General features: G+C 54.8%; 1 protein-coding gene across 2 annotated transcripts in view; it reads left to right on the top strand.

The window, feature by feature from the left end:
* RUNX3 (runt related transcription factor 3) overlaps nucleotides 1-5197 on the top strand; it is a 63689-nt gene extending 58492 nt beyond the window's left edge. For both annotated transcript variants that reach the window (XM_025389211.1, XM_025389204.1), the window contains exon 7: nucleotides 3584-5197. In XM_025389211.1, the coding sequence (XP_025244996.1) occupies nucleotides 3584-4128 (545 nt within the window). In that variant the 3' untranslated portion in view covers nucleotides 4129-5197. The remainder of the gene's footprint in view (nucleotides 1-3583) is intronic.
* The last annotated feature ends 8961 nt before the right edge of the window (nucleotides 5198-14158 follow it).

Below are 14158 nucleotides of genomic sequence, written 5' to 3'. Positions count from 1 at the left end.
CAGTACCTGTTCCCAAAAACTTTCTGTACCTCTGAGGGGACAGACAAGGGGGCCTGGAAAAGGGCTGCCAACCGGTCTGCCTGCCCCACCCCCTTCTCCAGTGCCACACTCAGGTGGGAGCCGACTGGGTCCCTCTACTGACATTGTTCCAGGCATAGTGCAGCAGCCGGGGGCTTGATGCAGGCCCTCAGTGTGAAGAGAGGACCCCTCCCCTTCTGGCCTGAGCTCAGGACTTCCGGCCTTGGTCCAGCTGAGACACCAAGGTGGGCAGAAGCCCCAGGCACAGCCTCTCTGAGCCCAGGAACTAGTGCATTTGAGACTCTCAGCTCTTGAGCCCATGAGTTGGAGGTCTGTTCTTAAGAGGCATCGGAAGGAGCCCTGTACGCTGTGCTCACGCCCACCCCTGCCCCATAGCTGCCCCTGCTCCTGCTGCCCACAGGCCAGCATCTGTCGAGGTGTGGTAGCCTGAGAGCCAACCTTTCCCCGCCATGGACAGAGCCAGACCAGGGGATCAGGGCCCAGCGGGGGAGCCAGAATCCAGGAGGTGGGGTGAACAGTGGCTTCCTGTCCACCAGCCCCCGTGGAAGGAGAGCCCACATCTGCCCATCCACCGCTGGGTGGGCACAGCTTGGGAATCAGTGCCTGGCGCCACAGCAGGCACAGCTGCTGCTTCCACCCTGGGTTGGGAGGAAAGGAGCCCCAGCCTGTGTGGGGCAGTGGCTGACTTCTGCTGCTCTGCCTGCTTCTTCCTGAGGCCTGGCCCCGTCCCTTGCTAGCCCCCCACAGCACTGGGCCACAGGCAGCCAGACCTCTCCGTCCTCAGGCCTATCCCCTTTGGGTGAGAGAAAGGGCCTTGGATGACCAGGACAGGCAGGAGCATGAACTCTGCAGTCAGCTGGACCAGGCTAGGAATTCAGGTTCTGCCAGGCATTGGCTGTGTGATCTCAGACAAGTCACTTAAACTCAGCCTCAGTTTTCTCATCTGTGAAGTGGGGAGAAGGAGGTCCCTAACAAAGAGGGGTTGCTGGCAGACCCAGGCTTGGGAAGACTCTCACAGGCCCCCCTCCCTCTGCCCTCAGACTCCCTCCTGGGGATCCCCCTCGGGACACCCCACTATCACTTCCCTCGGTGCCTGTTAACTGCTTTGACCCCCCAACCTTGGTCACTGGCAAGCAGTGCAGAGACCCCGGCCCCTCCCATACCCCAGCCCCAGCCCCCAGCCGCAGCCGCCCACAATGGGGGCTTCTCACAGCTGAAAGGGCTCATTCAGCCACCACGCAGCAGCCGGGGCAATCTGGAGAAGAAAATAAACATTTCCTTCCACTGTTGGGATTGGCCGCTCGACAGTGCCCCGGGCAGCTCGGGTTTCCTGGGGCTGCGAGGCTGGGGGGTGGGGGTACAGGAGCTCTGAGGAAGCTGCTGGGGGCTTCTGAGGGAGCGCTGAGGGCAGGTACTTCCCCCACCACCCCGCAGGAGGAGTGGTGCCCCTGAGGAAAGAGGCTGGAGGGGACGGTGGCAGGTCCAGGGAGGCCCAGCCCAGCGCCCTGCAGCCCGCATGAGCTCTGAGGGGCACAGTCCTGCTGTTGCATCCTGGGGTGTCCGTTTGTTTCCTTCGTCTTGAGAATGGGGTTCCCATCAGGCGGCCAGCACCCACTTCCACCCTGCCCGTCTTAGCTGTGCTGACATGCCCGGCACCTGCAACGGGACCTCTCCCACCGAGGGGCTCCCCAGATGAAAACTGGCAGCCAGGCGCCTCGGAGGCTCTCGGCCTCAAGGGGCAGGGACCTACTAGGAAGCATCCCAGATATCCCAGAAGGCCCCCGCCACCCAGACTGCTGTCCCCACATCTTCTTACCTTAAGCCAGGAGCCTCGCTCCGTTCTGATCCACGCCCAGGGCCGGAGTCCGCTGCTGAGGGAAACATAACGCCAGCTGACTTGGGAAAACCCCAAAGCCCCGAGAAGTTCCAAGTCCCAGCCTAAGTCACACAGCACCTCAGGCTTATAACTCTCCGTCCTCAGCCAAGCCTCGGCATGGCAGGCAGAGCCCACCCTGGCTAGCACCGGCCCTTATCCTTTGGTGGGTGACACAGAGGGGTTGCTGGCTGGACAGACTGCACCTCTGGACCACTGCTAGGGGCTCATCCACCTCCCCCCGCTGCCAGAGTACAAGGGAGGCCCCACACCAGGGCCTCAACTTGGCAGGGCCCTGAATAAGCCAGTTCTCCTGGGTACCCAGAGTAAGAAGCACCACAGCCACAGTGGCCTTGCAAAGCCTCATGGACCACTACTCTGTGCCCAGTGCCATTCTAAGTACTTGATGTGTATTAACTGAATCCCAATGAACTGTTACCGTCTCGTGTTTTATATGGGGTAACTGATGCACAGAGAGGTTAAGTGGCTTGCCCAAGGACACAAAGCTAGTAAGTGTCCAAACCAGGATAACTGTCTGGCTCCAGAAGCCACACAGTAAGCTTTGATCCTGTGCTGCCTCAAAGACGGACAGCTCCCACTCATGCATGTGCTGGGGATCAGGACCAGAGACCCTAAGATTGTGTGCCAGGTCCATGTGCTGTGTGACCCTTAGGCAAGTGCCTCACCCTGTCTGAGCCACAGTTTTCCCACCAAGGGTGTTAGACTCAATCCCCGAGCCCTTTTGAATGCTGAGGTTTTCGGGGTCTGTGATGACAAAAGTGGGGGACAGAGGATGGAACACCTTTGCCTTGGAGCCCATTGAGAAGCCACATTCCCGGGGGAGCAGGGGCAGGGTCTGGGCTGGATACTGTGACCAGGTCGGGGTCTGGGTCCCCAAGTTTGTCTGACTGCTGTCTCACTTTGCTGCCGAGGCAGGTGAGGGTGGCATCCAGTCACTGTGTGGCCACGAGTCAGCTCCAGAGACACAGGCCCAGGGTGAGGTGGAGGCCAGAGCTGCTCTGACCTCAGTGCCCACAACCCAGGTGTGAGCGCACAGAACCGCCGTGTGCTGTACCTGGGCAGGAGAGGCACATGTGTCCCCAGCAGAGGCCTTGTGATGAGAACCAGTCCTTTCTCTGCCACAGAGACTCAGTCTTGCTCTCTCTGCCTCCATTTTCTTGTCTTCAAAAGCGGGTTCCAACTCCCAGTCTCACACAGTCATCGGAGCCCTTTACACATCCACAGCCTTGCCAGCTGTTAACACAGGCCGGTGGGGAGAGGAGCTTGCCTGGGCAGGGCTGCTGGGAGGCCTGAGCTGACCCTGCCCTCAGCCCCACCGCCTCGTCCTAGGCCTGTCCTCTGCGAGGCTGGGCAGGAGGATTGAAAGAGAAGACAAGACCCCACCTGTCTTCTGCTGCTGCTGCCGCCAGTGGGGGTGCTCCCGTGGCCCCTCTTGGCCCAGGGCACGCTTCCACCAGCTCCCTGGCAGGTCTGTGTTCGGAGTCCTGGCAGGGGAGTCCCTGGGCAGCCTAGGGCAGGAAGAGGAGAGTCAGGTCTAGAACTAGGGGTCCCCCAGATGGGCCTTGGGAACCAGAGCCCAAGGGCATTCTTCAGGAAGGCCTCCTGGGGTTGTCTTGAGCTGCTGCTGACCTCTTCCTCGCTGTCCTCCAGGCACCTCGGAACTGAACCCATTCTCTGACCCCCGCCAGTTTGACCGCTCCTTCCCGACGCTGCCAGCCCTCACGGAGAGCCGCTTCCCAGACCCCAGGATGCACTACCCCGGGGCCATGTCAGCTGCCTTCCCCTACAGCGCCACGCCCTCGGGCACGAGCATCAGCAGCCTCAGCGTGGCGGGCATGCCGGCCACCAGCCGCTTCCACCATACCTACCTCCCGCCACCCTACCCGGGGGCCCCGCAGAACCAGAGCGGGCCCTTCCAGACCAACCCGTCTCCCTACCACCTCTACTACGGGACGTCCTCTGGCTCCTATCAGTTCTCCATGGTGGCCGGCAGCAGCAGTGGGGGCGACCGCTCACCCACCCGCATGCTGGCCTCTTGCACCAGCAGCGCTGCCTCTGTCGCCGCCGGCAACCTCATGAACCCCAGCCTGGGCGGCCAGAGTGATGGCGTGGAGGCCGACGGCAGCCACAGCAACTCACCCACGGCCCTGAGCACGCCGGGCCGCATGGATGAGGCCGTGTGGCGGCCCTACTGACCGCCCTGGTGGACTCCTCCCACTGGAGGCGGGGACCCTCACAACCTTCAAGACCCATGATGGGCCGGCTCCGGCTCCGAGGCTCCGGGCAGGAATGGGACCTGCGCTCCAGGGTGGTCTCGGTCCCAGGGTGGTCCCAGCTGGTGGGTGGCTCTGGCTGCATCTGTCCAACCACATCCGTGTACAGAGGTGTAGGGAACCGCCCCCACCCCCGCCCAGGACACCACCTCGCCCAGATCCTGGCCGTCTCATCCCACACTTCTGTGGGGAATCAGCCTCCTGCCAGCTCCCCAGAAGGACCTCACTGTCTCCAGCTATGCCCAGTGCCCCATGGGGCCCGTGTCTCCTGGGACAGAGGCCGTCTCTCTTTCAGAGAGAGGCAGCGTTGGCCCACAGGATAAGCCTCAGGCCCTGGGAAACCTCCCCACCCCGCACCTTCGTCAGAGCCCCTACACCCCTGGGTCCAGCCCTCTCTGCATTTACACAGATTTGAGTCAGAACTGGAAAGTGTCCCCCGCCCGCGCTGCCCTTGAGCGGGGTTCCCCTCGTACAGACGGGGCAGGACCCAGCACGCTGCTGGCAGAGATGATTTGAGAACACATCCAAGCCAGTCCCCCCAGCCCAGCTTCCCTCCATTCCTAACTGTTGGCTTTCCCCCAGCCGCATGGGTCCCAGGCCCCAGAGAAGATGAGTCTATGGCATCAGGTCCCTAAACCCAGGAAAGCACCTACAGACCGACTCCTCTATGCACTTTACCAGCCCAATGCATCCACCCTTTGTTCTCTTGCCGGGGCTGGGTGGGTAGGAGGTCCCCTCTCCCCTAGGTGGTCTCATAATCTCCATTTGTGGAGAAAACGGGGGGCCAGATAGGTCCTAGCAGAAGGCATTGAGGTGAGGGGTCACTTTGGGTCAGACGTCAATGTCCCTGTCCCACCTAGGTCCAGCCAAGCTGCGCCTCATCCCCCAAGCCTCCTGGGAGGATCCAGCCAAATCTTGCAACTCCTGACACACACCTGTCTGTCTGTAACCTGTTTTGTGCTCTGAAAGCAAACAGTCCTGAGCAAAAAAACAGTTTTTAAAACTGATTTTAGAAAAAGAAGCTTAATCTAACATTTTCAAACACAAGGTCTCCTACAGGTATAGCTCCGTGATTATGAGCACCACCCTTGCCCCCTCTCCGCCCCCCGCGGAACCCCAGCTACCTCCTGAGGGTGTGGGGTTATCAGGGTCTCAACACTTTCTCAAGGGGCTACACTCCCCACCAGGCAGCGTCCCACCAGCCTGCACCACAGGCATCCCTGGGAGGACGACAGAAATGCTGATGAGACGCTGGGCACTCTCCTCTGTGGCTCTAGGACATCTGTCCGGGAGGCTGTGCGGGGGTGGGCAGGATGTGAGAGGTGGGGAGCACTGGCTGTGCGTGGCAGAACAGAAGCACCGTAAAGGGCTCTCCAGCCACAGCTCAGCTGCACTGCGTTCCGAGGTGAAGTCTTGACCCTGAATTTTGCAAAACGGGAAGGTGGGCGCTTGCCCAAGGGCCAGGCCACGTGGATTCTCACATCAGAGTTCTCTGGCCCTAGAAAGGCTTAGAAAAGGTGTAAGGGAACTCAAAGACTAGCAGCATGTGGTATTTTAACTTTCTGCCTCGGCCTCTGTGGATGCAGAAATCTGCCCCGCAGAATGCTCTTCAGCGGTTGTCTCTGTGAGAGCACTGTCCCCACCCAACTTGTCACAACGGCCAGAACCATACACCAGAGACACCGACAGGTCAGGCAGTCCTTCTGGTGATCCTATTCCATTCCCTCCTGCTGCGGTTTCCTCTTGGCCTGTCCTCACTGGAAAAACAGTCTCCATCTCTTCAATAGAGCTGCTGACTCCCTGCACCCAAGGGGCCTTTCCATACCTTCTCAGGAAGCAGCGATGAATCCATTGTCCTTGTAGTTTCTTCCCTCCTATTTTCTGGTTGTAGCTGGTCCCAGGTCATCGTGGGAGGCACCTTTGGGTTCCCAGTGCCCAGCACTTCGTAGTCTCATCCCAGATTACTACCCCTTCCTGATCCCCAAGCCCCGGAGAGGCAGGGATAGGAAATAAATTGCTCTTCCTACCCCATCCCCCATCCCCTGACAAAAAGTGATGGCAGCCGTACTGAGTCTGTAAGGCCCAAAGTGGGTACAGACAGCCTGGGCTGGTAAAAGTAGGTCCTTATTTACAAGGCTGCTTTAAAGTTGTACTAGGCAAACACACTGATACAGGAAGCAGGAGGAAAGGAAGATGTTTTGATACAGTGTTACTGTGAGTCTGTCAGTAGTGGGTACCAATCTTTTGTGATACATTGTCATGCTGAGGTATGACACCTGCTGCACTCATATCCCATGTAAAACCATCCCAGAGCTGGCGAGAGGATGGAGCAGGGTGGAAACTGCTTTGCACTATCGTTTGCTTGGTGTTTGTTTTTAATGCACAACTTGCTTGTACAGTAAACTGTCTTCTGTACTATTTAACTGTAAAATGGAATTTTGACTGATTTGTTACAATGATGTAACTCTGAGATGTGTGGAAGGAGTCCAGTGCCAGGCTTCTAGGGCTATGCATGGAGGTGGGGTGGGGCTGGGGAGAGGATAGAGACCTCCTGCTGTCGCCCAGGAGGAACAGGAACAGAGACACCCAGCGCCTTCATCTCCTTGCTTCCAGCTTCTTCAGGAATGGCCACAGAGACCACCCTGGCTGCAGGACAGCCGGTGAGGCCTGCTCCTGTATGACTGGAACCCCAGGAGAGCATCAGATAGGTCTTCCAAGTGCCACCAATCATGAGCGGGCTGTGATTCTCTTCCCAGCCATGTTGGGAGAAATTCCTGCCTGTTCCCCAGATTCAGATTTGGGGAGGGGGCAGAGGCAGAGGGAGAGTCCAGCTGCCTTGGTGAGAGCCCCCCTCTGAGGCTCGTGTTTCAAGATCTGTGGCAAGCTAGCAACAGTGGGGATTGGGAGCAAGCAGCCATTTCAGTGCCCCCATTTTGCAGATGAGACAACTGAGGTACAAAGAGGGAGGGTCATCAGGGTCTATGTCTCCCTGGGGTGGTCCATGGCTGAACTGGGACCACAGCCCAACAATGGTAGCATGGGTGTGATGGTGTGGTGGCCTGACTTGACAGTCCCCCTCCCACCTTGCCAGCAAGGAGGCCTGGTCCACTTGAGATTTGTACCAGCACACAGCCCAGAGCGTGGCTGGTTGGGATTTGTGAAGGGAAATGTTCATGAAACAGACCTTATTTTTGAGTGATGCCCACTGACTTCAGAGATCACTCCCAAAGCTTTGCCCTGTTCAGTTTGGTTGGTCTGCTTGAAACTCAGCACCCAACAAGAAGCTTCCATTTCCCTAGCCCGGCATCCTCTTTTACCCAAAAGACAGCAGGTCCATCTCTGGACAGGACCTCGGCAGCAGCTGTAGAACCTCTCTGTGGGTCTGCTCTGGGCAGCATCTGCCAGGGTTGGTCCTGAAACGGCATCTACATGGCCAAGACCATTTCCATTTATGTTTATTTGGGGTCACTTTGTAGGGGATGGTAGCCACCCCTCACCAGGCACACTTTGGTGCCACAGCAGATGGGAGAGGAGCTGTGACCTCCAGAGTCCCTGACTCAAATCTCCATCACCTGCACCCTAGCAGGCACGAACCAGCACACTCAGCTTGCCAAGGGGAAACTCAAGGTCCAGAGAAGTCTCAGGCCTGCCTGAGGTCCCAGGGCTGCGGGAGGAAGCGCTGCAGTAGCCACAGCGGCCTGCAGGTGGCGGCAGGGGGCGGCATCGCTGGGCAGCAGGTGGACAGAGTGGCCATCATCCCTTTTGGACAGGGGTGAGGAGAGGCTGCCTCAGCTACAGCAAGAATTGAGGTTAGGTATTAAGAAGAACTTCCCAACCTCAGGTGATGCATTCCCGAAGGGCCTGCGAAAGGTCTTGATGTGGGGAAGGTTTTCTCTTCCTGAGCTGCGTGGTGGTGGGAGGTGCCTGTCCCGCTCTGAGTCTCCCTTTTTGGCCATACACTAAATGAGCACCGGCTGTATGCCAGGTGTGGAGTAGGATCCCACGCCCCATGATCGTCTGCTTTGGGACAGGGGTGTACCTGGCTTGAAGGAAGGGTTGACTTTCATAGTCCTACAACCCTGGCCTCCTGGACCCTGGGCCCAGTCCCACGTGTCCCCTGAGCCACCAGCAGGAGCTTAGGTCATGCAGCAGCCAGTCCAGGCTAAGGAAGCCGTTTGGTTCCACAGTCCGAGAGCCCTGGACTCCAGAATTCCGCTTTGGAGGCTCTAGGAGTCCTGTCAATTTGGGCTGGACTTTGAGTCCCTCCAGTTTCTCCAGCCCCCACAGCTTGAAGGACCCAGTGATGGACCCAGAGAGCCGGCTGGGTGTCCTGGGAGCTCCCAGAAGTGGCCTCCTGTGGGGTGAAGTGGCCCAGATGGACCCTCCTTGCCGGCCCCTAGGAGCAGCCCTGCCACTGTCGGGCTGTGGCCATAGGGATGCATCTGGCTTTTATGCTGAGAAGTGGGTGTCCCAGCAGTGAGACCATAGGCCAGAGATGACACGTTCCCATGTGAGGGCCTGGTGAGGGCTTGAGGAGATGGTGCGGGGCGGGGCCAGTGCTGTTTGTCGGGGAGGGCAGGGCTGGCCGCAGACCCAGCCCTGCCTCCCTCCTCAGCCCCGGCCCCTCCCTTGCCCCAGACTGCACCCCCCATGAACGCGGCCCCCCAGCATGGCCCAGAGGGCAGCTCTTAGCTGCCCCAAACACCCCAGCCTGACCACGTGAGTAGAGAATACACCTCAGTGGGTCAGTTCATTTTGGGGTCGTAAATGAAATGAACTGTCAAATGGGATGGGGGCAGGAGGGAGGCCAGAGTGAAAGAATGAACTGTTCCTGGCAGAAATCCAGAATGCTCCTGATTCCTCCCCATGAGGGCTCCGGAGCTGGGAGGGGTGAGGGGCCGCATCGCCCCGACATCCGCAGCCACACCTGTGTGGTCCAGCGGCTGGGGAAGCCTGGGAAGCCGGATCCCGCGCTTCCTATTTTTAGTTTTGCAGCTAAGAGTGCGCTGTTTGTTTTATATATTTATATTCACCCACAGAAAGGGCCTGCCCTGGGCCCAGCCCGGAGGACGTATCATGGGAAGGGAGTGCGGCAGCCCTGGAGCCGGCCTGGACCACCCTCCTTTGTGCCCACCCTGACGGCTGGTAGCAATGTGGGCTCTCTGGTGTCCAAACACACCATTTGGGCCACACCACCCCACGCAGCTCTTTGGGCTGGGTGTCTTCGAGGCCTTGGCCAGAATTCATTCACTCATTCACCAAACACAGAGCCCCACCCCACCCCCAGGTGCCAGACTCCAAGAACAAGGTGAACAAGTCACAGCCATGGCCCCGGGGATCTCACAGGGCAGACAGACAGGAAAGCAGGTTGTGCCAGCCCAGTGTGGATCAGGGCAAACCAGGCAGACTCCTCAGAGAAAACGTCTCTCCCCCGAGATCAGATGGAAAGATGAGTAGGAATGGACCAAGCAGAGAAGTGGTAGGAGGGAATGCCATGTGCAAAGGCCTGGAGAACCAGGTGTCACTGAGCTGGGAGGATGGTGGGACAGGTGTAGCAATGGTGATGGGAGACGGGAGAGGATCCATGCCAGGGGTCAGCGGCACGGGGGAGCCAAGCGGAGATGTATGTGTAGGAGGGGAGCACCACGACGGTGCAGACTGGGGAGGAGGGTGCAGAGACCTGTTCACAGGCTACTAAAATAGTCCGGGCAAAGGAGGGTGAAGCCTGTGCAGAAAGACAGAAGGAGGAGCTAAGAGGTGTCTTAGACACCATTAGCACTGAAGTCACAGGAAGGGCGCCATGCCCCAAACCTCAGGTTTGAATGTCTCTCAGTCCCTCAGGGTTAGTGGCATTTCATGTGCCACTGGGGGCAAGGTGTTAACAATAGCCTTTGTTATCACCCAGTTGGCCCTTGCCCCCTCCCTCCCCGCCGCTTCACAAGTGTTCAGTGAAGCCTTATGTCCTGCCTCAGTTTCCTTATAGAACCGTGTGACCACGCTGGAGGTCACATGCAGCCTCTCAGACTTGTGGGTCCAGGATGCTCAGAATCCGGCCGAGCTACCCCACTCTCCTTCATGGTCTGAAAATGTAAAGGTTATGAGACTCTGCATCTGCGGTTCCTGAGTTCTATATATTACATTTTAAATAATATTTTTAGTTTTTATTTTTAGACAGGGTCTCACTCTGTCACCTAGACTGGAGTGCAGTGCAGCCTCCAACTCCTGGGCTCAAGTGATCCTCCTGCCTCAGCCTCTCAAGGAGCTAGAACTACAGGTGCGCACCACCAGGCCTGGCTAATTTTTTGTTTAGAGGCAAGGCCTTGTTATGTTGCCCAGGCTGGCCTCAAACTCTTGGCCTCAAGCAAATCTTCCGCCTTGGCCTCCCAAAGTGTTGGGATTACAGGGATGAGCCACCGTGCCCAGACTAAATGACATTTTTAAATGACACAAACTAATATATAATCTTGAGAGGGAAAGTAGACAGTTCTGATGACCAAAAAACACACAAGAAAAATGACTGATAATCCCCCCTCCAAAGATACCCACTGTTAATATTTTTAGGCTTTTCTCCCCCATTCAGATATTTATTTCCTATAAATATGCAAATACTTTTTAGAAATAACATTTTTCTAGCCAGACACACACTGCGTATACAGATTATCAATTAATATAGTTAAAAATAGAGATAAAAGTAATCTAGAATGAAATCAATGCAAAGATGAGATTATGGCTGTTTTCTGTTTTCTTCTTTATAGTTTTCTAAAATTAGCACACTTGTTCAGGGTATAGCATATTAAACTTCTAGACTGGTAAATGTCCAAGCAGAGGAGTTCAAGATCATGCAGGGACTACCTCATCTGTCATTAGCTGAAACACCACCTCTTCCAGGTAGCCTTCCCTGATACCCTCATACTAGGTTTGATGCCTTCTCTTTATCTCTGGAAGAATAATAATAATAATAGTTAACACTTACTCTATGCCAGGCACTATTCTAAATATTTTGCGATTTTTTAACCCAGCCCATTGAGGTATGTATTATCATTCTCCCCATCTTACAGATGAAAAAACTAAGAAACAGTTCGGGTGCAGTAGCTCATACCTGTAATCCCAGCACTTTGGGAGGTGGAGGCAGGAGGATCACCTGAGGTCAGGAGTTTGAGACCAGCCTGGCCAAAGCAGTGAAGCCCCATCTCTACTAAAAATACAAAAATTAGCCAGGTGTGGTGGCATATGCCAGTAATCCCAGCTACTCAAGAGGCTGAGGCAGGAGAATCACTTGAATCCAGGAGGCAGAGTTTGCAGTGAGTTGAGGTTGTGCCACTGCACTCCAGCCTGGACCACAGAGTGAGATTCCATCTGAAAACAAAACCAAGCAAAACAAAACAAAACTGAGAAACACGGACAGAATTCCACCTGATCCTGACAAAGGCAGAGCAGTCGCTGAAAATGTTGAGTTTAAGTCTCCTACCAACTAAAAGTATTGGAGGCTCAAAGGAAGAATCAAGTTGACTTTAAGGAAAAAAAAAAAATGTGACATTGCTACACATACTTGCTTACAAAGATTGATCAAGGGGGAGGAAAAAAAAGAAAAAGAAATGAGAAAATGTCTTTTTTTAAAAAACAGAGGCCCTTTCTCTGCATCTGAGAGGGATGCCTCTACCTTTCTGAGTTGTGATTCTAAGATTTCACAAAGCATGAAATCAAAAAACAGAAGTCACTGTGACTGTCTCTGAATCTGTCTGGGAACCCCCAGTCCATCTTTCCCCACACAAGTGGGGGTCCCTTCATGAACGAGGCCTCCCCGGAGCTAGGTCCGAGCCTCTTCATGGCAGGTTCATTCCCCTATCCAAATATGCACACAGTGGGAGTATCTGCCCAGGCAGCAGTCTTGCCCTGCCACAAACAGGTTCTATTTCTTTTTCCATGAAAACAACTCCGTCCTAAATCACTGACGCCTGAAATGAGAAAAATACAAGGCCTATATTATCATAAAACTATTTTAACACAGTGGGGCCCCTTCGGTGGTGGGAGGGATGGCCAAGAACTCTGCAGCCCCTTCCAGTTGTAGCCCCTGGAAATGCTCAGATGGATGAGAAATTTGGTTTTCATTAGCGGCAAATGTGAGGAGTCTGTCGCTCTGAATGGACCTTTGATTCTGGCTGGTGGTGGACTCTTTCCAGGGCCTGGTGAGTTTTGTTTTGTTTTGTTTTCATATAAAATGGGCCAGGCCCTTCCAGCTTATATCTCCCTGTACTACACAAGAATTGGGCAATGCCTCAACCTCTGGACTTCTAAAGTCAACAGCTGGGGCCGGCAGGAGAGGCACCCGGGACCATTCGCCTTTATTGACTCTGAGGTTTTATTTAAAAAGTTATGTTTCCTTGAGGCCAGTGCCAGACCCAACAAGCAGACTGGCCAGTGAGAGGCTGGCAGAGGCCAGGGGGTTCGCACCGCCTGGAAGACAGCCCACCTTGACCTGCCTTCTCCCACCCCAGTGATCCCCCAGAAATGGCCTCTGCCTTGGAATCTCCACAGAAAACCCTATTTCTTCCCCTCTATCTACTTCAAGCGAAAGAACATTGTTCTGCTCTTTTATTCATTCAACACACATTGGTTAGGCATCCACTACAGTGGCGGATGCTTGGGATGCAGATGCAAGCAAGTCACACAATGTACTTATTCCCCTGGAGCCTACACCCTAATTGGGGAGAAAGGCCACAAGTGAATAAATAGATCACATGGCTGCAGACAGTAATAGTGACATTAAAAAAAAAAAAAAAAAAAAAAAAAAAAAAAAACAGGATAATGTGATGGAGGAAGACTGGGAATTGGAAGTCATTGTTAGATAAGGTGGTCAGGGAAGGTCTCTCAGAGGAGCTGACTGCAGACTACCATAAACATAGCCAGGCATAGTCCAGTTTCACCCACTGTGCCAGATGTGGCATCTTGACTACAGCAGATCAACACTGTCTCTGGAGTTTGGAACGCAGCTACCAATTTGGTAAATCCTTTCTTCCTGATATCCAACAGCAGAGAGGCACTAGAGCAGTTTACATGGTGAGGACAGCAGAGCACCTTCACGGTCCAGCCTCAGGACTCCCTCACTCCATCCTCCATCATGGTATCATTTAATTGACTCTCTGTTCCACATGGTGGGGAGGCCTCACAGTCATGGTGAAAGACAAAGGAAGAGTGAAGGTGAGTGTTGCTATGTTTTACCAAAGAGACTGTCCCTGTTGTAGAGATTTTTGCCCCTGCCCTAGAGATCTGTGGAACTTTGAACTTGAAAGAGATGATTTAGGGCATCTGGTGAGAGAAATTTCTAAGCAGCAAAGTGTTCAAGAGGTGACTTGGGTACTTTTAAAAGCATTCAGTTTTTTTTATTCACAAATATATGGTTTGGAATTGGAACTTATGTTTAATGGGGAAGCAGAGCATACGATTTTGGAAAATTTGCAGCCTGATGATGCAATAGAAAAGAAAAACCCATATTCTGAGGAGAAATTCAAGCCTACTGCAGAAATTTGCATAAGTAATGAGGAGCCAAATGTTAATTGCCGAGACAATGGGGACAATGTCTCCAGGGCATGTCAGAGACCTTTGTGGCAGCCCCTCCCATCACAGGCCCAGAGGCCTAGGAGGACAAAATGGCTTCTGCTGTGTGCAGCCTAGGGACTTGGTGCCTTGTATCCCAGCTGCTCTAGTCATGTCTAAAAGGGGCCAAGGTACAGCTCGGGCTGTGGCTTCAGAGGCTGGAAGCCCCAACTCTTGGCAGCTTCCATGTGGTATTGTGCCTGTGGGTGCACAGAAGTCAAGAATTGAGGTTTGGGAACCTCTGCTTAGATTTCAGAGGATATATAGAAACACCTGGATGTCCAGGCAGAAGTTTGCTGCAGGAGTGAGGCCCTCATGGAGAACCTCTGCTATGGCAGAGCAGAAAGGAAATGTGAGG

This window comes from Theropithecus gelada, chromosome 1 (genome assembly GCF_003255815.1).
Source record: "Theropithecus gelada isolate Dixy chromosome 1, Tgel_1.0, whole genome shotgun sequence".
NCBI lineage: Eukaryota > Metazoa > Chordata > Mammalia > Primates > Cercopithecidae > Theropithecus > Theropithecus gelada.
Note: the sequence above shows the minus strand (reverse complement) of the source record. Positions and strands in the feature narration are given on the sequence as shown.